This window comes from Oryx dammah, unplaced genomic scaffold (assembly GCF_014754425.2).
Source record: "Oryx dammah isolate SB20612 unplaced genomic scaffold, SCBI_Odam_1.1 HiC_scaffold_26, whole genome shotgun sequence".
Lineage (NCBI taxonomy): Eukaryota > Metazoa > Chordata > Mammalia > Artiodactyla > Bovidae > Oryx > Oryx dammah.
In genome coordinates this window covers 16,959,078-16,985,330 of record NW_024070210.1, presented here as the reverse complement: position 1 = coordinate 16,985,330, position 26,253 = coordinate 16,959,078, and the positions used below count along the sequence as shown (strand labels likewise).

Genomic DNA, 26,253 nt, shown 5'->3' with positions numbered 1-26,253 from the left:
AACGTCAAGCGCAGAGACCTAGAAGGTTCACAGATAGGCTTTGAGGTCACCAGTCTCATAATCGTGTGACAAATGTTGAAACGTGTATCCTTTTATTAAAGAACTGTCCCTGGATCTTCGAAAGGATAAGAACCACCAGAGTACCTAAAAAGGTACTAAAAAAAAAAAAAGGAAGTTATCTTACTCTTCTTGTTCTCAAAAACTCTCATCTTTCCCATGAAAGATAACACACCAAGGCTTCAGAATACAATGCTAATTATTTCCCAACATTTTACCGGCTTGGTAACTAGTAACACAGGCAAGTCTGTCTCGATTTTTCTAGAGACAGTCCAAAGAAAGCCCTCAAAGCCCTCAAATGCTGCTCCATCCCTCATCCCTCCTTCCCTTATCCCTCGTGGCTTCACCAAGACGAATACACTGTATGCACTCGGAGGAAATCACGAGAATCTTCCACTCGGCTACCCCAAGCACAATGCCGGCTGGGAGAACCCAGGAGGAACCAGAGCCTCCCCGGAGCACGATCAGGACCTGCTGCCCGCCGCTGAAGGGTGAGGAGAACGTGTTTTCCCCAAACCTACTGGGCAATCCAGAATGTCGTCCCCTCTACCCTGGTCCTCCCTCTCTCTAGAACTCTATATAATGCAGGCAGGTCCTCTGCCTCGTGCCGGAGTGATGCAAGAGGGAAACATTACCCAAACTGGGGGTGCAGCACGGCGAAGTCGCAGCTCTGCTACCCTGGGAGGCGGTGGCAGCACCAGCAGAAAATACGGCCCTAGACCCTCCCACTCAAGAGAACCCAGTACAGATTCCCCAGCCCGGCGGCTAGGAACCCGCTGCTGGGCTTTTCCGTTTTCCAAAACGGCTTCCGCTTCCGGGCTAGCCTTTGCCGGAAGTGGCGTACGGATGATGCAAACGAGCCGCGCCGCCGGTGATTCCGGAAGAAACAAGAGCGCGGCGTGAACATGGTGAGGCCCCGGGGAGTCCGAGAACGGGCATTGTCAGACCACGTCTGAGAGGAGATTGTTTGGCCAAACTTCCACGAAAGTCTCCTTGCTTATTTTCATTCCGATCTCACCTTTTAAACTCTGGGAGTAGTGGTTCTTATGTTTCAGCGAGTTGGGAGGATGGGTTGAGGCAGTTCAGTTCAGTCGCTCAGTCGGGTACGGCTCTGCGACCCCATGGACTGCAGCACGCCAGGCCTCCCTGACCATCACCAACTCCCGGAGTTCTCTCAAACTCACGTCCATCGAGTCAGTGATGCCATCCAACCATCTCATCCTCTGTCGTCCCCTTCTCCTCCTGCCTTCAATCTTTCCCAGCATCAGGGTCTTTTCAGATGAGTCAGTTCTTCGCATCAGGTGGCCAAAGTATTGGAGTTTCAGCTTCAGCGTCAGTCCTTCCAATGAATATTCAGGACTGATTTCCTTTAGGATGGACTGTTTGGGTTTCCTTGCAGTCCAAGGGACTCTCAAGAATCTTCTCCAACACCACAGTTCAAAAGCATCAATTCTTCCGCGCTAGTCCAACTCTCACAGCCATACGTGACTACTGGAAAAACCATAGCTTTGACTAGAGGAACCTTTGTTGGCAAAGTAATGTTTCTGCTTTTTAATATGGTGTCTAAAGTAGTAAAGTCGCTCAGTCGTGTCCGACTCTTTGCGACCCCATGGACTGTAGCCTACCAGGCTCCTCCCTCCGTGGGATTCTCCAGGCAAGAGTACTGGAGTGGGTTGCCGTTTCCTTCTCCAGGGAATCTTCCCAACCCAAGGATCGAACCCGGGTCTCCCGCATTCCAGGCAGACGCTTTAACCTCTGAGCCACCAGGGAAGCCCTTAATATGCTGTCTAGGTTGGTCATAACTTTTCTTCCAAGGAGCAAGCGTCTTTTAATTTCATGGCTGCAGTCACCATCTGCAGTGATTTTGGAGCCCAAGAAAATAAAGTCTGGCTGAGGCAGATAGGAGGAATTGGGTATTTGAGGGAAGAAGGGTGTGGACAAAAGAAAAGGAACTCAGGAATATGCGGTGTGTTTCCAACTCCTTTTAACTCTAAAATTTTTATTTCAAGGGGAAGCAAAAGAAAACACGGAAGTATGCGACCATGAAGCGAATGCTTAGTCTCAGAGATCAGAGGCTGTGAGTGTCTGGAATCACCTGGGTTCCTAGGCTGCCCAGAGCTATAGAAATCACGAGGGGATAAGTAGTAAAAGTTTCTGTTGTTTTTTTTGTTGTTTTGTTTACTTTTGGTGTTACTATGTCTTGGATTATTATAGGGTAATAAAGTACCACAGTGGCTTAGCTGCTGAGCAGGTACACTGGTGAAATGGGTTGGGAACTGAGCATCTCGTGTTCAGTTTGTATCACCGTTTCTATATACTGTATGTGCCATATCACTTTTAAGCTTCCTGACTGTTCTGTGAGGTAGGTAGAGTTTTCTTTAGGTTTTTGTCATTACACTGCTGCATTCCCCAGGGGGGGGGAAGGTTTGTTATAATTTTTGAAAGACAGAGATTATCATTGTCTTGTGTACCAGTACCTGATAACTCAAGTATTTTTGAAAGAAAAAATGGGAAAACACCTAGGCATCTCCATTTGATAAATCTTACAAGATTTATGACTGTGGAGGAAGAGAGTAGAATGATATTCCCTAGTATAAGGAGGAACTAAACAGCTTGCCAGCTTGGTTAAGAATGGATGGAGTTATTAAATAAAGACTGGGCTTCATTGTGTTTAAGAGTCTCAGTACAAAGGAGTAGTCCTTAGAGCCTTCATTGTGGTTAAATTGTATTCTTGACTTTTAGTATGTATTTATTATGTAATTTTAAGGAAATTTGACCCACATAATATTTTGTTTCTAGTTAAGGTTAAATTCTGTATATAGTCTTCAGAGGATAAATGTCAGCCTGTTTACCCACTGCTTGGAAGTGGATTTTTATTCTTGATATGAGAGCTTCTGACAAGGAAAGAAATAATATAACCAACATTTACTTAACCACTAATAATTTATATGGATTATTAGCTAATGATTTTAAAATTTAATTAGGTTTTACTGATTAACTGTGTTAATTCCAGGCTACTTCCTACACAGTTATTTGTGCACAAGAAGCCTATGCTGATATTAATATGATGATCTCACAAAGTAGGATTTCCTTTGTAGACAAAAAAAGAAGAAACTTTTAATAATAATCACTGCTGTGTATTTTTTTCTCTCCTACATTGAATTTTCTTTTTTTTCTTCTAGTAAAGAAAAGGATAGATTAAAACCAAAAAAGAAAGAAAAGAAAGATCCCAGTGCACTCAAGGAAAGAGAAGTGTGAGTAATCAGAAATTTCAAGTTTTTCTTTAAAACTAGAAGAAAGATTCTAAAACTATAGACCTCTGAGAAATTCAGGCATCCCCTGAACTGATTTGCTCAGTCATTTGTAAGTCTGGCACAGCTGTGCAAATGAAGCGATATTGATGAGCACAAACCAATTCTAATGGTTCAAAGGTTTTTGGACTTCATGGAACAGTAAAAGTTTCCCTAAAATCCTGGGGATTAAATCTAATATCTTTTTTTTTTTTTCTTTGCTAAGAAACTTTCAAAAGAAAGAGACAGCATATCACCAAAAAGTAGTAAGGGCATAGTTTCAGGATAAAGGTTATTCCTTTTAAGTAAGTACATTTAACTTTATGAAACCTCATCACATTTTTCTTATTTTTCTCATTTTGCCCTAGATTGGTGATGGATATATTATCACAGGATTTACTTTCAATGAACAGAGGGGGGAAGGAACAAACTATTCCAAGCAGAGACTTCTTTTTTGTTTGTTTATACCAAGAACATTCATCAGTATCATTCATATTTGGATTTTTAAGGCCACCTGATTTCTTCTTCGTCATGCATTCTGCATTTGCTAAATGACAGTTACTACATCAATCTGCAACTATCAAAAATGAGGGAAAAGGTCCAGGCTGTTAACAGTTCCACGCAGTGTTTAAACACACTTTGGCAGAATTTATACTCTCCCCTTGTCCTCCTGCTCTGTTCTGGGCGAGTTTTAGGGGAAACTTGTGCTGCTGTCAGTGCAACTGCTGTGTATGCTGAGCCGCTGTTGTCACGCCAGCCAGGTGCAAAGGCAGCTTAGCTACTGAGGCGTCGAATGTTCTGAGGACATTCTAGGCAACAGCTTAGTTCCTTTTTCAGGCTCATTTGCTTTTGCTTTTTTGTTGAATGATTCCAATCGTAAATAAAGCTTTTAATAATTAAAAAAAAAAAAAAGAATATCAATGTAGACGTTACTTCGTGGTTTTTTTTCTTTTTCTTCCAGCCCCCAACACCCTTCTTGCTTATTCTTCCAATATAACACACAGCTGGGCCCACCTTACCACATCCTGGTCGATACCAACTTTATCAACTTTTCCATTAAGGCCAAACTGGACTTAGTGCAGTCAATGATGGACTGTCTGTATGCCAAGTGTGAGTATCAGACTTTTCCATTTCTGTGACATTTGTAAAGAATAATCATACTTACCCAAATACATGAAAAGAGGGAAATGGGGTTCTAGTGTACTGAATTGCTGGCCATTTAATTTGCTCACCATAGCGAGGACCCTTTTCAATGAATTGAAATATAGTGCAAACTTGACTGGGAATAATTAAACTTTCACAATTGAGAAAACACTTAGTATGTTTTGACCATCTTTACAGACATCAACTTAGAAAATAGGTGGGAAATTTTCTGTTTTAGGATTTTGGATTTTAAAATTCTGGATAAATGAAAATTTATTTCATTTCTCACTATGTATATTATTTACATTAAGTAGGAAACATTCTCCTATCCACTTCAGTGTGGAAAAGCTAAATAAGACATTTTGCCATTTACAATCAGAACTAGAAGTGATTATGGTCAACTATTCCTAAGTTGATTCAGTCTGGTGTTTATTTGTACCACAAAGGATCTGAGGTAGTTTATTTACACCTAGATATGTAGTTTACCATTAATGGATTTCCCTTGTGTGTTTGGGTGTCTCCTCCTTCAAATGGTCTTTTTTCCTACCATGAGGAGGAAAAAGATAGTTCAGGACAAGTACAGGGGAATAACTTCCTAATAGTGAGATCTGTTGTATTTTGTGGTGGGTTTATATTCACACATTTTCCAGTTAAAGGTACAAATGAAACAAAGGTACAAAAAGACATCTAGTTAAAGGTACAAATGAAAATTAAACTTACACTTTGCCATAAAGAATAAATTATTGGAATCAAAGGAAAAACTTCATACCTCCTTTAATATATATAAAAGATACTACATAGTGAACATTTACAGAGTGATAGTAATATGAATGCTGTTTATTGATTTATTAAAATTAGCAAGATGGAATAAGGGATGTGTGATGGGTAAGAGAGGTCAATTCTTTAAATGCCTAAAATTAATATAAAAATTAACTGCATAAGTTTATTATATCAAGTTATGCATGTAACCATCAAGTGAGAAAAACAGCCAATGAAATTAAAATAGTCATCTCTCAGGATCAGAATTTGTTCAGTCACTCAGTCATGTCTGACTCTTTGCTACCCCACATACTGCCACACACCAGGCTTTCGTGTCCTTCACTATGTCCCAGTTTGCTCAAACTCATGTCCATTGAGTCAGCGATGCCATCCAACCATCTCATCCTCTGTCTCCCCATTCTCTTACCCTCAGCCTTTCCCATCGGTCATTTCCAATGAGTTGGCTCTTCCACCATGTGACCAAAGTTTTGGAGCTTCAGTTTCAGTATCAGTTCTTCCAATGATACTCAGGGTTGATTCCTTTAGGATTGACTGGTTTAATCTCCTTGCTGTCCAGACAACTCTCAAGAATCTTCTCCAGCACCACAATTTGAAAGCATCAGTTCTTCAGTGCTCAGCCTTCTTTATAGTCCAACTCTCAGAATTGGTGGAGTGGGAAAAGATCAAGGGATCATTATTTTTTCATATAGGCCTTTTTTTTCTTTAAAGCTATGTACATGTAATACTTTAAAAAAATTTTTCTTAAGTCTCTTAGGAATAATAAAGAGTAGTCTGAAGCTGGAGCACCACCATGCCTAAAAGTGGACTAGGGTGGCCTGTAGGAGGGAAGAAACTAATTTTGGTGTACTTCTTCTATTCCCATGGTGTTTCTTATAGTTGTCTTAGCTGCTTCTCCAGGAATGCTGTGACCTATTTATGAACGAAATGGATGGAGGGTTTAAGCGTGGCCCCTTGGAGTTGCATTGCTTCCCTGGCTCTCTAGCTCCACTACTATTATCTAAATGGTTCAGGGGAAGTCCATGGTGGTCTAGTGGTTAGGACTTGGCACTTTCACTGCCAAGGATGCAGATTCAATCCCTGGTTGAAGAACTAAAATCCTATAAGCCGCATGGCATGGCCAAAAAAAAGATGATTGTTTGGGATAGCATTGGCATTATAGTTAGGTCTTTCTCCAGTTGTGGATACCATAGAGTACAGCTATAATGCATACAGCTAATTGCTCTCTCAGTGCCTTTTCTGAAAGAAAAAACTTACTAAGGAAAATGCCACTTTTCTGTGTGACATAATATCTCAGAGCAAAGGCTGAAGAAACATTCAAGTGCATTACAAGTTCAGTTACCTAGGAGATTCCTTAACTGTTTTAAGCTCTGCTTATTTAATTTTTCTTTACTTGCCTTTATTCATAAAAGAAGGTATTTATCTTCTTTTGGCTTGGAGATGCCCCTTTGACCTTTCATAGCTGTTGGTCCCTTCCATTTCTGTTTGACACTCCAACAGAGGAGGACGGTTAGCTACCTATGGGCTTTCTTTTCTACTGAGAGTCCTTTTTGTAGTGATCTTCCTGAACCCATTTCCCTGCTCCAGATGCAAGCTCTTGCTTCAGTGCTGCCTGGCCCTGAAATTGACCCTTTTAAGGTATGTGTTGCCCTCTAATTCCATGACTGTCTGCTCCTCTTGTCTTCTTCCCTCCATTTTACAACTGCTTTTTCTTCTGCGCATTGTATTTTAGTTTAAGATGTCTTAACTTTGTTCTCAAGAGTGTTAGTGTACTTGTGAAAAAAAATTAATAATCTAGCATAAAGAAAAGGAAAGTTCCCTGTTATGCCTTTCCTCAGAAAGGGGCAGTTTTAAAAAGTTATATACAGTTTCTATGGGATATTTTTGTTCATAATAAATAAACCTCATTCTGTGAGGTTATTTTTGTTCATGAATAAGAATAGATCATGCATTATTTACTTTTTTATCTTCATGCTATTTAACAGCTTTAAGATTCAATCCACATACCATATAAGTCACTCATTTAAAGTATATAATTCAAGGAATTTCCTGGTGGTCCAGTGGTAAGACTCTAACAGGATATAATTCAGAGAGTAAAATCGGTTCCTTCACAAGTTTGTTACTAATTTTATTTTTCCTGGCAGGTATCCCTTGTATAACTGACTGCGTAATGGCTGAAATTGAGAAATTGGGGCAGAAGTATAGAGTGGCTTTAAGGTAGGACGGAGCTGATCTAGATTTGTTTTAGATTGGTGCACTGAAGATTATTTTGACCCTCCTTCTGTTTGCTCTCCAAAGATTTCTTGTCTGGTTAGTTTAAATAAAAATCATACAAAATTAGTTAACTATTCATGACTTAGAAAGCAGACATTTGAAGGTTAGAGTTTTCCAACTGAAGCTTTTTGAACTGAACTTCCTTAGTCACACAGGTCTCCTGGGCCTCCTCGTATGTTCCTCTGGATTTTCACTTAGAAAGCGTCTTTCTATTAGTTTGTTATCTGGTTATCTTCTTCAGAATCTCACACTTAAAACAGTTTTCAGTTTACTTACAAGAAGTTTTGAGTTTACTCTAGAAAGTGCCTTTCAGTTTAGTGGTTCCCAAAGTGTGGCAACCCTCCTCCGCCCCCGGAGTCCCAGAGACCTTTGCAGGGAGTTTGCAAAACTATTTTCTTAATAATACCAAGGTGTTGCCTTTGTCACTGTGCTGACATTTGCACTGAATGCAAAAAAATGGCATTACCTCAGTACAAATCAAGACATTGGGCCCAAATAATGCTAGTAGTTTTTTTATTCTTCACTGGCGGTTGTTTTTTTTTTAATACCAGAGTCACTTAAGAATATCCTTAATAGAGCAGTACAGTTCATTAACAGTGTTAAATCTCAGCCCTGGAATACACATCAATGTTCCTTGTGGTGCAGTGAGAAGTACACACGAAGCATTTCTGCTGGTGGGTGCACCTTAACCTTTCTACGGCGCTCATTTCATAATACGTGTAAACCAAGTCACCATGCTGTGGACCTTCAGCTTACACAGGGCTGAACGTCGCTTCCATCTCAGAAAAACTGGAAGGAGAAGGAAAACAGAGCAAAGGATGAACGTTGTCTCAAGGAGAAGCATTTGTGAGCTGAATGAGCTGCTTTTTCATGAAATACCATTTTCATGTGAAGAACAACTGACAGACACTGAGTTAGGGAAAATCATAAGCTAATCACATTCCCAATGCTAAGGACCCGTCTATTGAGACCAGTGAAAACGTTGATGAATGTGGGTTTTTTAATGTTATATACGTGTGTGTGTGTGTCTGTCTGCTTTGTTTATTATATGTCCTCCCACGTTGGTACATACAGCTCTACCTCATTTTTTAAAATAGGCTAGAAGGACCACAATGTATTTAACTTTTACCTTGCTGATGGATATTCAGATTATCTCCAGTTTTCCACTGATGTAAACCGTTTTGTAGTGACCATCCTTGCACCTGTATTCTTGTGTGTTTGTGTAAGACAACTTCCTAAAAGCAAAATGGTTAGGTTTAATTTAATGTAGTTTTGAATCCTGGCTTTTCCCAGCTGTGTACCTTTGAACAAATTAGTCAAACTCTCTGAATCTTCTACTTTATCTGTAAAACGGAAATAGAATAATTCATATTTCTGTAACAAGTACATGATGTAAGGCTTGGCAGCTCTCAGTCAGTAAGCTTTAATTCCCTTTTCTATAAATTGCCTTTCCAATTATTATAGAAAATAAGCTTCAAGGGGAGAACGGTGTCTTGAAATCTCCACATAGATCACATTACTCTTATTTCACTGATTGAAAGTTGTAAAGTTACTCAGTTGCTTGGATGCTTTTATTAATCCACTTTTATAATCCTATAATCCGTATAGGATTGCCAAGGATCCAAGATTTGAACGATTACCGTGTACACACAAAGGAACCTATGCAGATGACTGCTTAGTACAAAGAGTAACTCAGGTATCATCATTCTTTAATATTTACTCTGTTCTGCTAAAACCAAGATAAGCTATTATTTCCTGAATGTTCATGTAAAGTATCTAGGAATATAAATGATTAAAAAATATTATATAGAATCCCTTCATGGGAAGTATCAGTGTCCTCATTTACTTGAGAGAGTGGAATGGAAGTGTATACTGTAACCATAATGGAAAGATCATGGGTTTGGGGAGGAGACATGGTTTCAGATCTTGGCCTCTGCATTTATTGGAGGTGTAATTTGGAGCATTTATTGACTCTTTATTCCACAAATCTCCTCTATAATATGGTTTAAGCGGGTAAGTGCAGACATACTAATATATCAGGTTCCGTCTCCCTGTGAATCTAAAATAAGGTCCCAGGGACTTGCCTGATGGTCTAGTGGCTGACTCTGCACTTCTAATGCAGGGGCACGGGTTTGACCCCTGATGGAGGAACTAAGATCCCACATGCCACGCAGTGCGGCCAAAAAACACAAAATTGAGTGAAGTTCCATTTACTCCCTATGTAGGAATTTTGTTACATCTGAGTCTCCCAGGGTGCTGTTTCACACATACCCTAGAATAAGTAGGTTTTTAATTCGTCTGTTCTTCCTTATCAAACACTGCAAGAACTTCTGTTGCTGATTGACCTTAAAAAGCCTGTCTCTGCTGAAAAGAATCATCTTTGTGTAGTGACCACACTGCCATCCCTTGAGCCACTTCATCCCTTGGGTGGGGCCAGCATTTCCCTTAATTCCCCATAGCATGGCTGGCCCCAGTCTACAACTGTTTATAAAACTCAGCAAGAGATTTGGGCAGGATGGAAGTAAAGTGTCAATATAATACAAATTAGTTCCAGACGGGTTGCTAAATGTTAGTGCTTTCAGAGCTGTTTGACTCTGCCTTGTCCTGGAGATCTTCCTGTTCTGGCTTCAGAACCCAGGAGATAGCCTACCTCCACCACAAGGAGGCCTCCAGAGTAGGACCAGCCCCAGAGATCCTTCTAAAGGCAAAAGCTGTGCTTTCGGATTTAAGTCTGTAACCCTGCCTTTGCATTGTCTTTCTAAGGGTGTTTTCTGAAAACCAAGGAATTGTCTGCCCTAGATATGAAAATCCCTTCCACTTATAAGACAAAAAACAATTTGCAGCTTTTAACTAGTTTTTCTATCTTCTCCCCCTCAAGATTCTTAGAGCTACAATCAGCCCAAGCAACTTGTTATGTTTTATGTGATAAATATGAGCTCCTTGATCTAGAAACTACTCAACCAATTTGTTTTAGCCTTTCCTTTCCTGTTCACTGTAAAAATGAGTGATTTTTCAGACTAACCAGTGATTGTATCCAGTATCACATAGTGAGCTCTGTGCAACACCCAATCCTGTCTTTTCCAGCACAAGTGTTACATTGTGGCCACAGTTGACCGGGACCTTAAACGAAGAATCCGGAAGATCCCTGGAGTTCCCATCATGTACATTTCTAACCATAGGTGAGAAGTTTCTCTTAGAGAAGTCATTAACTGTATATAGTTGATGTCAAGATATAGAAGGATTTGGGGGAAAAAAATTGATGTATCAAATGTTTACATAGTTCTATTTGAATAAATGAGACAAAGTGTTAATGACAAGAACACAGACAAAAGATAAAGCTAGGATTTAGGAAAGAGGTATACATTCACATTGTTGCAGTAAGATCACTAGCAGAAATAGGGAAATGTGTGGCCTTAAATATTGATACAAAGCAGTAACTTATCTTCAGCTGGAAATACTTTTTTTTTTTTTTTGAAAACCTAGTGCAGGTGATTAGCATCTTATTTTGGAAACTGAAAGTTTATTAAAGAAAAAAAGAAAACAAAAGCTGCTTTTTATCTTTCTTTGATGTTCCTGTGTCAGTCCTCAGACTATTATTGGCCAACTTTTTATCCTGGGACAAACACAGCAAAATGGGAAGAATATAGGTGAGGGGCTTGGGCACACCTGGACTCTGTGCCTGGCTCTCCAACTTGTTAACTTTCTCATTTTGAAGAATAAAGATAATATAGTCAGCATTTTGCTGTAAATCATTCTTTATGATAGGTCTTTAAAATGTTCCCACTGACAAAAAGGATTCACAGCAGGAGGTGAGAGTGATATAATCAGTAAAGGATGGGCTTTTACCGTGAGTTCTGGACACACGTTTCTAACCAGTGTTAATTTTTTGTCCTGATCAGGTACAACATTGAGCGGATGCCAGATGATTACGGAGCCCCTCGGTTCTAATGAGAAGAGAAAATTTCTCCACCTTCTTTAGACCCGTTTTCTCTTTTGCAAGTTTATTAAACATACTATAGTGTGAATTACTATTGCACTCACCCACTTGCTCTATAATGAGCTGAATATAGTTAAATATACTCACTTTTCAATGTTGTTTTTAAAATTATATTTTGTGTCATTTTAAAATTTGCTGCATCTTTTTATAAATCAGAAAATTGCTCACATGATATGATGGTCATATTATATTGATTTACTCAAATATTTATTAAGGTTATGCTAGGCATTTAATAACAAGTGGTCTTATCCTCAAGATATTCATATTATGGTAAAAGAAAGACATGTAGATGAAAAAATACAGTAAAATAGTGATGCTAGGATAAAAGTTTGAGGGAGTAGACAAACAGGTAGAGAGAATGATTTCTTTCTCCTTGGTTGGGATAGGGAGAGAAGGAGGACTGAAGGCAGTTATGTTTGAGTTAATCTTGAAAGAGAGCTAGAACATAGAGGGGAGGAGTGTGTGCTCACTTCTGAGACTCCAGAGGTAGGAGGTGGGAGGGAGGGGGCTTTATATGACAAGCTGAAGGGTTTGGACTTAATCCTGAGGTCAACAGGGAGTCATTAAATTTTTAATTAGGATGGATAACATGATCAGATTAGATGTTTTACATGATCACAAGACAGTATAAGAACAAACAAACAGATCATTGAAACAGACTAAAAGTCCACAAATAGACCTATGTATTTATGGTAATTTAGTATGTAATAAAGCTGGTATTAAAAAATTTAAAAATCTATGGGAAAAGGAAATTGCATTAGAAGGCCAAATATTGTGGGGTTTTCCCACTAGGGTTAGGATCCTGATTTCAGCAGTTAATATCTGTATGAATTGGGCAAATTACATAAGCATTTGATGCTTTCCTTGCTTCCCTTTAAAATGTTTTATTTAGTGACTTGCCTGGCAGTCCAGTAGTTAAGACATTGCACTTTCACTGCAGGGGCCCTGGGTTCAATCCCTGGTTGAGGAACTAAGATTTTGTATGCCAGAAATAGCCAAAAAATAGAAAAAAAAAATTAAAATATTCTATTTAATCCTCAAAACAACCCCAATAAGATAGTATTGAATTGAACAGTACCTGATAGAAGTGTTATTCAGTAAATGATAGTGATGATCGTATTATAATAACAAGTTGACTATCCACTTGAAAAAAGGTTTATATTTCTACCTCATATCCTTCATGAGATCCTCATATCCTTCGAGTGGATCAAAGTCTAAATATTTTTTAAGCCATGGAAGTATTCAACTCAGTTCACTCAGTCTTGTCCGACTCTTTGCAACCCCATGGACTGCAGTACTCCAGGCTTCCCTGTCCATCACCTACTCCCAGAGCTTGCTCACACTCATGTCTGTCAAGTTGATGATACCATCCAACATGGAAGTATCAGGAAAAGAAAAAGGAAAATGTATATAAGCTCTGAGTAGATCTTAAAGAGGGCTTCCTGGTGGCACTAGTGATAAAGAACTCGCCTGCCAATGCAGGAGACATAAGAGATGCAGGTTCAATCCCTGGATTTGGGAGATCCCCTGGAGGAGGGCATGGCAGTCCACTCCAGTATTCTTGCCTGGAGGATCCTATGGACAGAAGAGCTTGGCAGGCTACAGTCTGTGGGGTCGCAGAGTTGGACATGACTGTTTGAAGTCATGTCACTGAAGTGACTTAGCAACAAAATTCTTGAAGAAGATAAAGAATGTAAAAGCTATAAAAGAAAAAGTAAGTGTGGATACATTAAAATTAGATTTATCTGCAAAAAAAGAACTTCCCTAAAAATTAAGACAAATGACTGACAAAATTTTCCAATATATATAATAAGCGTGTAAGGACATGGGTAGTCCTGTAGTGCTGACAAGAAGGCAAGTAAAACCATTTTGGACAGCAGTTAGGATCCTCTGGGCTTCCCTGATAGTTCAGTTGGTAAAGAAGATCCTGGTTCAATTCCTGAATCAGGAAGATCCCCTGGAGAAGGGATAGGCTACCCACTCCAGTGTTCTTGGGCTTCCCTTGTGGCTCAGCTGGTGAAGAATCCACTTGCAATGTGGGAGACCTGGATTCGGTCCCTGAGTTGGGAAGATCCCCTGGAGAAGGGAAAGGCTACCCACTCCAGTATTCTGGCCTAGAGAATTGTATGGACCGTATAGCCCATGGGGTCACAAAGAGCTGGACATGACTGAATGACTTTCACTTCACTAGGATCCATTAAAATAAAAATTGAAGATGTCCTGTGAGCCTAATTCTGTCTTTTAGTTTATAGGTATCATATAGGTGATTTCCTTTAAAATACATCATCAGTGTAAGATGAATGCGTGATAAATGTGTAAATTTCATGTGTGTACAAGGAAGTGTATAGAAAGAGGTTTACTGTACCACTATAACAGAAAAATTGAATGTAAATATCCGTCTAAAAGTTTTAACTATGTTACATCTATACCATGGAATGTCATAAGCACTTAAAAACAATGAGATAGATTTAAAAGTAAGACAAAGGACTTGAATAGACAGTTCTCTGGAGAAGACATACAGATGGCTGAAAAGCACATGAAAAGATGTTCAATATCACTAATCGTTTTCAGTTCAGTTGCTCAGTCGTGTCCGACTCTTTGCGACCCCATGAATCACAGCACGCCAGGCCTCCCTGTCCATCACCGTCTCCCGGAGTTCACTCAGATTCATGTCCATCGAGTCAGTGATGCCATCCAGCCATCTCATCCTCTGTCGTCCCCTTCTCCTGCCCCAATCCCTCCGGGAATTGCAAATCAAAATCACAGTAAGTTACCACCTCATACCTATAAGGATGGCTGCAGTTAAGAATAACTAAATAACAAGTGTTGACAAGGATATGGAGAAACTGGAACTATTGTGTACTGTTAATGGAAATGTAAAATGGTACAGTTGCTATGAAAAATAGTACAGTTCCTTAAAAATTTTTATATAGAACTACCATATAATCCACCAATTCCACTTTGGGTTATATATACAAAAAAATTGAAAGCAGGATCTGAAAGAGACATTTGTATACCCATGTTCATTAGCATCACTATTCACAGTAGTCAAGAGGACAAAGCAATGCCAGCATCCTCAACAGATGAATGAACAGATGAATGAATAACCAAAATGTGGTATATACACTCAATGGAAAGTATGCAGCTTTAAAAAGGAAGGAAATTCTGGCACTTCCCTAGTGGTCCCCTACACCTTGCAATGCAGCAGATAAAGGTTTCATCCCTGGTCGGGGCACTAAAATCCCATGTGCCACAACTAACACTCAACTCAGCCAAATAAATAGATGGAAAAAAAAGAAGAATACACCACTGGAGATCTGTATATTTCACTATATGTAAGTTTTAAAAGGAAAAGAAATGGAGAATCAGAGAAGAAGAAATAACGGTAAATAGAAAACAAAAGTAAGTTGGTAGGAAGGAATCCAAACCGTATCCATGGTGAATGTGACTAAAGTTCCCTTATTAAAGACAAATACTCAAATTGGATGTTTTTAAAATCTTGTGGCTATATGGTATTTACAAGATGTGCCTAAATCAGAATGACACAAAATTGTTGGAAATAATTAGAAAATACACTGAACACAACCCAATAACTCCATTCCTAGGACTATATGGACCTTTGTTGGCAGAGTGACGTCTTTGCTTTTTAATACACTGTCTAGGTTTGTCAAAATTCTTCAAGCTAGGCTTCAGCAATACGTGAACCATGAACTTCCAGATGTTCAAGCTGGTTTTAGAAAAGGCAGAGGAACCAGAGATCAAATTGCCAACATCCGCTGGATCATCAAAAAAGCAAGAGAGTTTCAGAAAAACATCTATTTCTGCTTTATTGACTAGGCCAAAGCCTTTGACTGTGTGGATCAAAATAAATTGTGGAAAATTCTGAAAGAGATGGGAATACTAGACCACCTGACCTGCCACTTGAGAAACATATATGCAGGTCAAGAAGCAACAGTTAGAACTGGACACGGAACAACAGATTGGTTCCAAATAAGGAGTATGTCAAGGCTGTATATTGTCACTCTGCTTATTTAACTTCTATGCAGAGTACATCATAAGAAATGCTTGGCTGGAAGAAGCACAAGCTGGAATAAAAATTACCAGGAGAAATATCAATAACCTCAGATATGCAGATGACACCACCCTTATGGCAGAAAGTGAAGAGGAACTAAAGAGCCTCTTGATGAAAGTGAAAGAGGAGAGTGAAAAAGTTGGCTTAAAGCTCAACATTCAGAAAACGAAGATCATGGCATCTGGTCCCATCACTTCATGGGAAATAGATGGGGAAACAGTGGAAACAGTGTCAGACTTTATTTTGGGGGGCTCCAAAATCACTGTAGATGGTGATTGCAGCCATGAAATTAAAAGACGCTTACTCCTTGGAGGGAAAGTTATGACCAACCTAGATAGCATATTCAAAAGCAGAGACATTACTTTGCCAACAAAGGTCCATCTAGTCAAAGCTATGGTTTTTCCAGTAGTCATTTATGGATGTGAGAGTTGGACTGTGAAGAAAGCTGAGTGCTGAAGAATTGATGCTGTTGAACTGTGGTGTTGGAGAAGACTCTTGAGAGTCCCTTGGACTGCAAGGAGATCCAACCAGTCCATTCTAAAGGAGATCAGTCCTGGGTGTTCTTTGGAAGGACTGATGTTGAAGCTGAAACTCCAGTACTTTGGCCACCTTATGCGAAGAGTTGACTCATTGGAAAAGACTCTGACACTTGGAGGGATTGGGGGCAGGAGGAGAAGGGGACGACAGAGGATGAGATGGCTGGATGGCATCACTGACTCGATGGACGTGAGTTTGAGTAAACTCCGGGAGTTGGTGATGGACAGGAGGCCTGGCGTGCTGTGATTCATGGGGTTGCAAAGAGTCGGACACGACTGAGCAACTGAACTGAACTGAACTGAGGTTTGTCATAGCTTTCCTTCCAAGGAGCAAGTGTCCTTTAATTTCATGGCTACAGTCACCGTCAGTAGGAATTGTATTTGTAAATTACAAATTGTATTTGTAAATTACACCTCAGTAAATTAAAAGATGGGAAAAGTTATGCAAAAACAATATGCTGCTTAAATATACAATATGGAAAATAATAAGTTTTTCTTTATAGCCTAATGTGGTCAATTTCATTAAAATTCCTTGTACACCTGAAAATGAGATGTATTCTGTATTACCTGGTATTATCAGGGTAAAAAGGTTTGATATTTACCCATAAGATCAACCTGATTGTTTTCGTCTTCTGTATCTTTATATTTGTTTTTAACTCTTTGACCTGTCTCACACTGAGAAAAAAAGTTTTCTAATATTAATATATTTTGTCTATTTCTCCTTGCACTTTTTAAGAGTTTCCACTTGTTGGAAATAGCTACTGTGTTGTTTTGTGCTTGTATCCTCATTACTAATATACTTTTTTTTGTGAATTGTAGCATTTAGCATTATAGGTAACCTTTTAGTTTCATTTAATGCTCTTTAGCCAGAATTCTATTCTTTCTAATATTAATAAGAACAGGATTTTTGCTTTCTTTTTCTTTTTTGTAATGCATTTGCCTTATATACTTTAAAATTTTTTATTTTATTGTTTTAAAACTTTTTATTTTGTATGCCTTATATACTTTTGCCTGTCTTTCTATGTTTAGCTTTTCCAAAAAAGCTAAAGGTGCCCTTGCATGGTTCATCTTGTAGTCAGAATTGCTAGAGACTAAATGGCAACCCACTCCAGTGTTCTTGCCTGGAGAATCCTAGGGACGGGGGAGCCTGGTGGGCTGCTGTCTCTGGGGTTGCACAGAGTCGGACACCACTGAAGAGACTTAGCAGCAGTCACTTCTGTGTGTTTTGTTTGGTTTCCTTTTCTGAATAGGAGTGTTCACTGTGGTTGTCCTGTTAGTATTTCACCAACTGTGTATTTGGTATATGTGCTCAGTCACTCAGTCATATTCAACTCTTTGTGATCCCATGGACTATAACCCGCCAGGCTCCTCTGTCCATGGGGATTCTCTAGGCAAGAATACTGGAGTGGGTTGCCATGCCCTCCTCCAGGGGAACTTCCCAATCTTGGGATTGAACCCAGGTCTCCCGCATTGCAGGTGGATTCTTTATCACCTGAGCCATCAGGGAAGCCCATATTTGGTGTATGGAGGCAGATAATTTGCCTTCTGGGTGCAGAAATCTCTTGATCAAAACAAGCCACAGCTCCCAATTCTGTTACTACTACATGCACCCTTTGCTGTAGAGACTGCTGTGCCACACACACCTCGATATCCTGGACTTTGAACATGATGTTGTGATTGGACAGGACTGTGAGAGTGTCTGTGGCAGGGAGGGGGTTGTATGGTGTATACCTGACTTGTGGAAGAGAAAGTGAGATCAACATTTGGTAACTAGAAGGGCAGAGTGTAGTGGTTGTTTGTGCTGTTCACCGAATATTTCTGGCTTTCTGCTATTTATGAACCCAGGGTAGGAAGGCTTTTCTCCACCACCTTTGAAGTGAAGTGTGGCAAAGTGAGTGAAGATGATATATGTCATTTAGGTAGAAGTTTTAAAAGTCATTATGTGGGGCTTCCCCAGTGGCTCATTGCTGGAGAATCCACCCTGCCAGTGCAGGAGACACAGGAAGATCCCACATGCCTCACAGCAACTCAGCCCCTGCGCCACAACTATTGAACCTGTGCTCTAGAGCCCAGGAACCACAGCTACTGAGCTCTCGAGCCACAGCTACTAAAGCCCACACACCCTAGAGCCCAAGCTCAGTAACAAGAGAAGCCACCACAATGAGAAGCCCACAGGCAACTAGAGAGCAGACCCCTCTTCCTCCAAAGAGAGGAGAGCCCGTGCAGCAACAGAAACCCAGTACAGTAAAAACATAAACTATTGAAGCCTCACGTGTGATCAGAGGCTCATACTAGAAAATAACATTTTTTTTAAAAAAGATCACTATGTGTTGAGCTGTGCTCCCTTTGGCCTGCCTTGACAATCACAAAAACATAGAGATGCAACCTGGCTTTGCCTGAGTCCCACAGAACATCTCAACCAAATGATGGGAACTCTAGGGTAAATGATAAATAAACATTTGTTCTTTTAGCCACTGAGATTTGGGTTGGTTTTTTGTTTGTTTGTTTTTCACTCCAGCATAACTTAGCCTACACTAACTGATAAAGCACATGTTGAAAAGTCTGGGTTAGAACAGTTGGAAAATAAAAAGAAATAAAAGGCATTCAAATTGGAAAAGAAGAAGTAAAATTATCTCACTTTACATGACATGATATTATTGGTAGAAAACCCTAAGGAAACCATTTGTAAAATGTGTTAACAACTAATTAATGATTTCAGCAAAATTTCAGGATACAAAATCAACATGGAAAAATCAGTTGCATTTCAGTACACTAACAAAGACCAATCCAAAAAAAAAAAAAAAAAGAAGAAAGGAATCAAAGAAAGAATGAAACTAAGGAAACAATCCAATTTGGTATAGCATAAAAAAGGATAAAATACCTAGGAGTAAACCTAACTAAGGAGGTGAAAGGCTTGTACACCGAAAATTACAAAATATTGCTAAAAGAAATCAGAGAAGATACAAAGGAATGGGAAGACTCAATAGCAATAAAATGTCCATACCACCCAGAGCAATTCAATGCAGTCTTAAAAAATCCCAATGACATTTGTTGGCACAAACAGAAAGGAAAAAAATGCTAAAACTGATATGGAATCTCAAGGGATACCAAACCGCCAAAACAATCTTGGAAAAAGAGAACAAACTTGGAGGCCTCAGGCTTACTGATTTCAAAACATACTACAAAGCCAAGAAGTAATCAAGACAGTGTTGTACTGACATAAAGACAGATATATAGACCAATGGAGCAATAAAGAGCCCAGAAATAAACCCATACACATGCAGCCATCCCTTTGTATTAGCAGGGGATTAGTTCCAGGACCCTTCAGATGCCAAAATCTGTGGATGCTCAAGTCCCTTATATAAACGGGTGATCTGTGTATAACCTATGCACATCCTCCTGCATACTTCAAATCATCTCTAGATTACTCATAATACCCAATGCAGCGTAAGTGCTATGGGAAGAGTTGTCAGTTCAGTTCAGTCGCTCAGTCGTGTCTGACTCTGTGGCTCCATGGACTGCAGCACACGAGGCTTCTCTGTCCATCACAGTTGTTGGTGCTTGGAAAATTCAAATTTCACTTTTTGAAATTTTCTGGAACTTTCTTCTCCCAAATATTTTCATCCCTGATTGTTTGAATCTATAGGTAGAATACCTTCAGATATAGAGGGCTGACCATATTGCCAGGTGATTCTCTACAAGGGTACCAAGACCACACACGGGAAGAGGACAGTCTCTTCAACAGATTCAAAAAACTGAATAACCACATGGAAAAAAATGAAGTTAGGCTGTTACCTTATGCGCGACACAAAAATTAACTCAAAGTGGATTAAAGATCTACACTATAAAACTAGAAGAAGACATAGGGAGAAAACTTCAGAAAATGGGATTTAACAATGATTTATTGGATGTGACACCAAAAGGATAAACAGCAGAAGCAAAACTAGACAAATGGGGCTACACCAAACTTAAAAAAGTTTTTGTGTATTGAAACGATGAAGAGAATGAAAAGCAATCTATGGAAATGGAGAAAATATGTGGAAATCATGTATCTGGTTAGGGATTAATATCCAGAATTTATAAGGAACTTCCATTGCTCAACAACAATAAAAACCAACCTGATTTTAAAAATGGATAAAAGATTTGAACAGACCATTCTCTGAAGATACACAAGTAGCCAACAAGCACATGAAAAGGATGCTTGACGTCATTAATCATGAGAGAAATGCAAATCAAAACCACAATGAGGTATTATACATCCCATTAGGATAGTCACTGTCAAAAGAACAGAAAATGAACAAACGGTGAGGATATGGCCAACATCTTATTAACTGGAACACTCTGCACTAGAAATGTAAAATGGTACAGCTGCTATAGGAAATAGTAGTTTTTCCCAAAAAGCTAAGTTACAGAATTACCGTATGATTTGGCAATCTTACTTCTGTGTGTGTGTGATAGAATTCAAAGCAGAATCCCAGAGAGATATGTGCACACCTGTGTTCACTGCAGCATTACTCACAATAACCAAGAAGTGGAAGCAACTGAAATAGCCACTTAAAAATTATAAAGATGGCAAATGTAATGTGATACACCTTTTACTACACACACACACAAAAAAAACACTACCTCATCACAAGATCGAAGCAATGCTCAGTGAGAAATGAAAGTTTAAGGATCAAATGAAGTCACATGCCCATTAAGAATTGTTTCTTCGTTTGCTACGGTCCTGTGGGACTCATGGACACAAGCTCTGCTGGCTTTCAGAGCTAGGTGTTTTAGGGACCCATCCCAGGGGATTGCTTAAAAGTTGGGGTACTAGATGTGGGTCCAAACCCTTCCTCAGGCAGAAGCTGGGAGTTGGGGGCTCCCTCCCAACTGTATGGCACTGGGCTGAGAGTGAGATTTATGGTGAGAGTGTATCCCCGCCTTTCCTACTCATTTTGAGGTATTATGTACTTAGTGTGCAGAAGTCACTGGGCTAGTTTCTGGATTTTTCTCAGAGGGAATTGCTCTGTGTGTGGTTGTATATTCTGTGTGTCCAAGGGAGGAAGGAAGTTCAGGAGCCTTCTGTCACTATCTTTGTCCCTCTTCATAATAAGGAAATTTTTTAATTATAGAAAAATGCAAGGAAATACTCAAAAATTAATGGGGACTTGCCAAAAGAAACAGGAACCAGCTTGAAAAGGCTCATGTTGGCCAAATTCAAGACAATTTAAGGATCAAAATTAATAATGAGAGTAGTGGATTATCATGACTTTTTAATTTTATTGATATATATTTGATGTATAACATTGTATAAGTGTAAGGTATATGATACATTGATTTTTTAATAAGGAATCCATGTGTCCATAAGACATTAGAATAAATAAAGAAAATGGAAGAGATAGAGGAGTTTTTTTGTATAGGAATTTTACAACTAATAAATGTAGAATGGATGATAGAAATATAAAATAATTTACAATCACCACTATTATAACTGATTCAGGCAAGAATCATCAGTGGATGCCAGAACCACTGATGCAAAACTGTAGGGGACAAGGTATTTTCAGATCTTCAAAGTATTACCTCATAGGATTATTATAGGTAACAATAGAGAAATTTGACAAACACTTCTTTACCCAAATGATCAAACTTGATATCATTACTGATGGGAAAAATTGACATAATGTACATCATGATGTGAGGTACAAAAGGATACATTAATTATGTGTATTTCCACACCCAAAGTTAAAAAAAAGGAAATCTAACTGTGAGGAAACTGTGAAACCCAAAATTGAGGTACATTCTGCCAAACAGTTGGCTTGGAGTCTTAAAAAATGTCAGTGTCGTGAAAGAAAAAAAAAAGGGCTAGAGAACTGTTTTATATTAAAGGGACTAATAGGCATGAAAACTAAATGCAGTGTGTGATCCTTGATTATACTCTGAATTTAATAAGAAATTGTAAAGGATATTATCGGGACAATTAAGGAAATTTAAATAAGGGTCTGATTGTATTTATGTAATTGTATTTATGTTAAATTTATTTAGCATGAATATTATATTGGGGCTTCCCAGGTGGCACTAGTGGTAAAGAACCCACCTGCCAGTGCAGGAGATGCAAGAGATGTGGGTTTGATCCCTGGGTCAGGAAGATGCCCTGGAGAAGGGAATGGCAACCCTCTCCAGTATTCTTGCCTGGAGAATTTCGTGAGTGCCTAGTCACTAAGTCGTGACTCTTTGCAGCCCCATGAACTGTAGCCCGCCAAGCTCCTCTGTCCATGGAATTCTCCAGGCAAGAATACTGGAGTGGGTTGCCATTCCCTTCTCCGTGTGATCCTCCCAATCCAAGGATCGAACACACGTCCCTGCATTGCAGGTGGATTCTTTCCTGTCTGAGCCCCCAGGGAAGCCCTGTGGTAATTGCACGTAAGGATAGCCTCCTTCCTAGGAAATATGCTGAACGTTTAGCTGTGAAGTGTCACAATATCTTCAAGTAACTGTTTAATGGTTTGGGGAAGAGCAGATAGATAGATGAAAGAGGGAGAGAGAGACAGAATGCAGTGAAACATCAACAAATGTTATGCCTAGATGAAGGGTATAGGGTGCTTTTCTTTTTTTTTTTTTGGCTGTACCTCACAGCTTGCAGGCTCTTAGTTCCCTGGCCATGGATCAAACTTGTGACCTTGCAGTGGAAGTGTGGAGTACTAACCACTGGATCACCAGAGAGTTACTGTATTTACTTATTCTGACAACTTTTCCACAGGGTTGGCATTTTTGAAAATAAAAAATTTGGTGAAAAAAATAAGTGAAAAATATAGTAGAGAGAAAAAGATAACTGACAAAGTAGGGTCAAGAGATGGGATCTAGAGCATGAAGGCCAGGATTAACTTGGGACAGAAGAGCCACTCTGCAACTGGAGGCTAGGAGGCAGGAAAAATTAGTGTGTGTGAGAAGAAGTAGGAGTTTGTGCCTACTGATCTCAACTTCCTCCACTTTGTGATGTTGAAAACATCACATGTGGATCATGTTGATCTCAACTCTGTGATGTTGAAAACAAGGCCACTTATTGAGGGACAAAGCTTGGGGTAGTGGTGAATGATTGAAATAGCCGTGCGGTGAATGAGAGATGCCAATGACATAAATGGCAAAGTAATGTTGAATACCCAGGCAGAACTGCAGAACCTGAATTAGTAGTGGCGCCAACTGTGTGTTATGTAGTTTCCACAGACGTATTTAACAAAATCCTTCTGGATGGGTGGAATGAACTATGCTTGAGAGTTTACAGGGCAAGCATGACAGTAGAAAAAAGAGTTAAGGATGCATGCAAGAGAGGTTGAATGGGTATAACATAGGTTCCAGAATTGACAGGGGGCTTCCCTGGGGGCTCAGTGGTAAAGTCTGCCTGCCAGTGAGGGAGACATGGGTTCGATCCCTGGTCAGGGAGGATCCCACATGCGGCTAAGCATCTAGGTCAGCGCACCACAACTGTTGAGCCTGTGCTCTACAGCCCAGGAGTCATAGCTACTTCGCCCACATGCTGCAGCTACTAAAGCCTACACATCCTAGAGCCTGTGCTTGGCAACAGGAGAAGCCACTGCAATGAGAGGCCTGAGCATTGCCACCGGAGAAGTAGCCCTCGCCCACTGCAACTAGGGAAGGCCCGTGCACAGCAGCGAAGACCCAGCACAGGCAAAGCTAAATAAATTTAAAAAATAAATAAATAATAAAAAAGAATTAATAGGAAAGTGAAACTGTGAGAAGAATGTTGATTGGGAAAAGGGGAATCAGCCAAGGGACAGGAGGCTCAAGATGGTTGGTGTACAGATATACTAAAAATTAGGAAGTGAGAGGGCTACATAAATAAAAGATTGAGATAGGTCATTGTAATATAGGATAGTAGAAGTGGAACTATTCCAGAAAAGATAAGGACTAATCCTGTATTATGGGTACCAACTGTGATAAAGATTTTGAGACTGACATGGTAAAAGAACTTTGAGCCTAAATTGTTCAGTGGGTTATCCATCTGTGTATTGAACAGAAAGCTAGCATGAATAGTACACCTACAGAGCAATCACCTTCAATATTAATTGCCAAATTGGTACTTCATGATGCTGGAGCTCTACACCAAGGTCACAGGTGTGGAGCCCTGTACCAAGGTCACACAATAAAAATCTCTGGAACAGACCAAGCCCCATAGCAACTATTGCCATGATCCTTTGGATCTAAACCAGCCCATGTCCTGATCCCATACTATGTAAAATACCCACCCTATTATCCACCTTATAGCATCCTAACTAATCACCTAATGCCACCATTCCAGTAAGAATTTTCTCTGTCTTGAGGGTATAAAAGTTGGCTGCTAGCCTGCAAGAGGGTTTGGCTCTCCCACTCTAATAAACTTTACTTCCTCTCACTCTGCCTGGTGTCTGGAAATTCTCTTCCAGCCCACACATGGACCACAACAATAATCAGCAAACTCAACTACTATTAATTGAGTTGAGGGTAGGGCATCTTACCCACAAACATCTAACATAGAGATTGGCAGGCGGTTCATGAGACAGTGTCTGTTAAAGAAACAGACACTGTCTTTGGGGAACTTAGATCTCAAGACATGGAGAGTTGAACAGCTATGGCAAGATTAGAAATCGTACATAAACACAAGCAGGGATACACTTGCCACAAGAGGAGCAAGATGGCAAAGTCCTGGGATAAGAAGTGATCAAGAACTTACTAATGCTGAGGGAATGACAGCTAGGTCTAAGTATCTCTTCTGGATTATGACCTTAAAAGGCAAGCTCCTTAAAAGGTATGCACGCCTAACCCATTCTACCTCCCCATGGACTGGAGGCAGATTTGCTGGCAGGAGCCAGAGCAGCCACTTTGAACCCAGAGATGGAAGCTTTATGCTGGTGATGACAACTATGGACTGCTTACCTCTGAATTGTTCTATGAGTGAAAATGATCTTTGGTTTAACCTACGGTACTTCAGTTTCTCATTGCTACAGAAGTTTAGACTACTTCTTAATTAATATATTGATATTATACATATTTAAAGATCATTCCTGGTTTACCCTTGCTCAGAAAGCTTGAGTTTATTTTCTCTGAAGATCTTTTTGGTGGTGTTCTTTTTGCATTTGATTGATAATGCTAATATCCTTTTTTTGCCTGGACTTTGAGTCCATTTGCCTGAAAATGGAGGCCCTTCCCCCAGGGGAGTGGGTATTTCTTGCTTTTGTTTGCTCATATCCACTCCTCCTCTCTGTACCTAGACTTTTTTTCTTGGGGTGTTAACACTTTCCCAAATTGTGTGCAGTTGTATTAGGATTTATATCAGAATGGCCAATTTTTTCACCATAGAGGCTAAAGAGAGAACTGGAGGCTCCTTCTTCCAGATCCTTCTTTTCACCACCCCATAGATCTGAGAAGGCATTGAGTAGCTGAAGGGGAAAAAAAAAAAGAGCTTAACCTTGTTTTGTACAGTATCCAGCACTTTAATAGTTGGATAGCTCCTGGCTTGGCTTTTTGCTCCTAGGCCTAGTTGTAATGGCCATCTTGTCTATTCTGTGCCTTCTACAATATCTTTCCAAACACATTTCTTTTAAAGTTTTAGCTGCTGTTATGGACAATATCCAAAGAACTGTAACAGATACAGGTTACAGGCTCTCCTAAACTGGGCAGATCTATTGGAAATGGAGGACTGACCACATGCAATAGAGACTATTTATGAACACTTATGGGGCTTGCCAGGTGGCACTAGTGGTAAAGAACCTGCCTGTCAAGGTAGGAGATATAAGAGACAGGGGTTCCATCCCTGGGTTGGGAAGATCCCAAGGACGAGGGCCTGGCAGCCCACTCCAGTATTCTTGCCTGGAGAATCCCACAGACAGAGGACCCTGGTAGGAGAGTCAGACATGACTGAAGCATGCACACATGAATACCTATGGGTTTTTTTTTAGAATAAAGTGAAAGCGTAACATCATGGTTATAAGAAGGGGAAGAAGTACTCAAATTGGTAAGGTTATGTATGACCAGGTTAACCTGAGTATACACACTATCCTTCCCAAATCTTAAGGGTGCATAGATCCAATAGCAGATAATTTGCCTCTAGATCCTGTTGTTTAGAATGGT

At 39.8% G+C, this 26,253-nt stretch overlaps 2 protein-coding genes across 7 annotated transcripts in view; one reads left to right on the top strand and one right to left on the bottom strand.

Annotated features, from left to right (window-relative positions):
- AREL1 (apoptosis resistant E3 ubiquitin protein ligase 1) overlaps nucleotides 1-868 on the bottom strand; it is a 44,572-nt gene extending 43,704 nt beyond the window's left edge. For 4 of the 6 annotated variants that reach the window (XM_040226091.1, XM_040226093.1, XM_040226094.1 and 1 more), the window contains exon 1: nucleotides 693-843. The gene's annotated coding sequence lies outside the window, so the exon portion shown is untranslated. Of the gene's footprint in view, nucleotides 1-692 lie in introns of all 6 variants that reach the window. The other 2 variants (XM_040226092.1, XM_040226090.1) reach the window with 2 other exon arrangements.
- FCF1 (FCF1 rRNA-processing protein) lies at nucleotides 861-11,661 on the top strand. Its single transcript, XM_040226096.1, has 8 exons — nucleotides 861-965; nucleotides 2,067-2,134; nucleotides 3,240-3,311; nucleotides 4,309-4,457; nucleotides 7,412-7,484; nucleotides 9,150-9,237; nucleotides 10,626-10,720; nucleotides 11,441-11,661. Exons 1-8 carry the CDS (start codon nucleotides 963-965, stop codon nucleotides 11,487-11,489), a joined length of 597 nt encoding a protein of 198 aa, XP_040082030.1. The 5' UTR covers nucleotides 861-962; the 3' UTR covers nucleotides 11,490-11,661.
- Nucleotides 11,662-26,253: the final 14,592 nt, after the last annotated feature.

Coding starts and splice junctions, on each gene's coding strand:
- FCF1 (XM_040226096.1), top strand. Junction 4,458..7,411: donor GGACTGTCTGTATGCCAAGT/GTGAGTATCAGA, acceptor TTTTCCTGGCAG/GTATCCCTTGTATAACTGAC. Junction 7,485..9,149: donor AAGTATAGAGTGGCTTTAAG/GTAGGACGGAGC, acceptor TAATCCGTATAG/GATTGCCAAGGATCCAAGAT.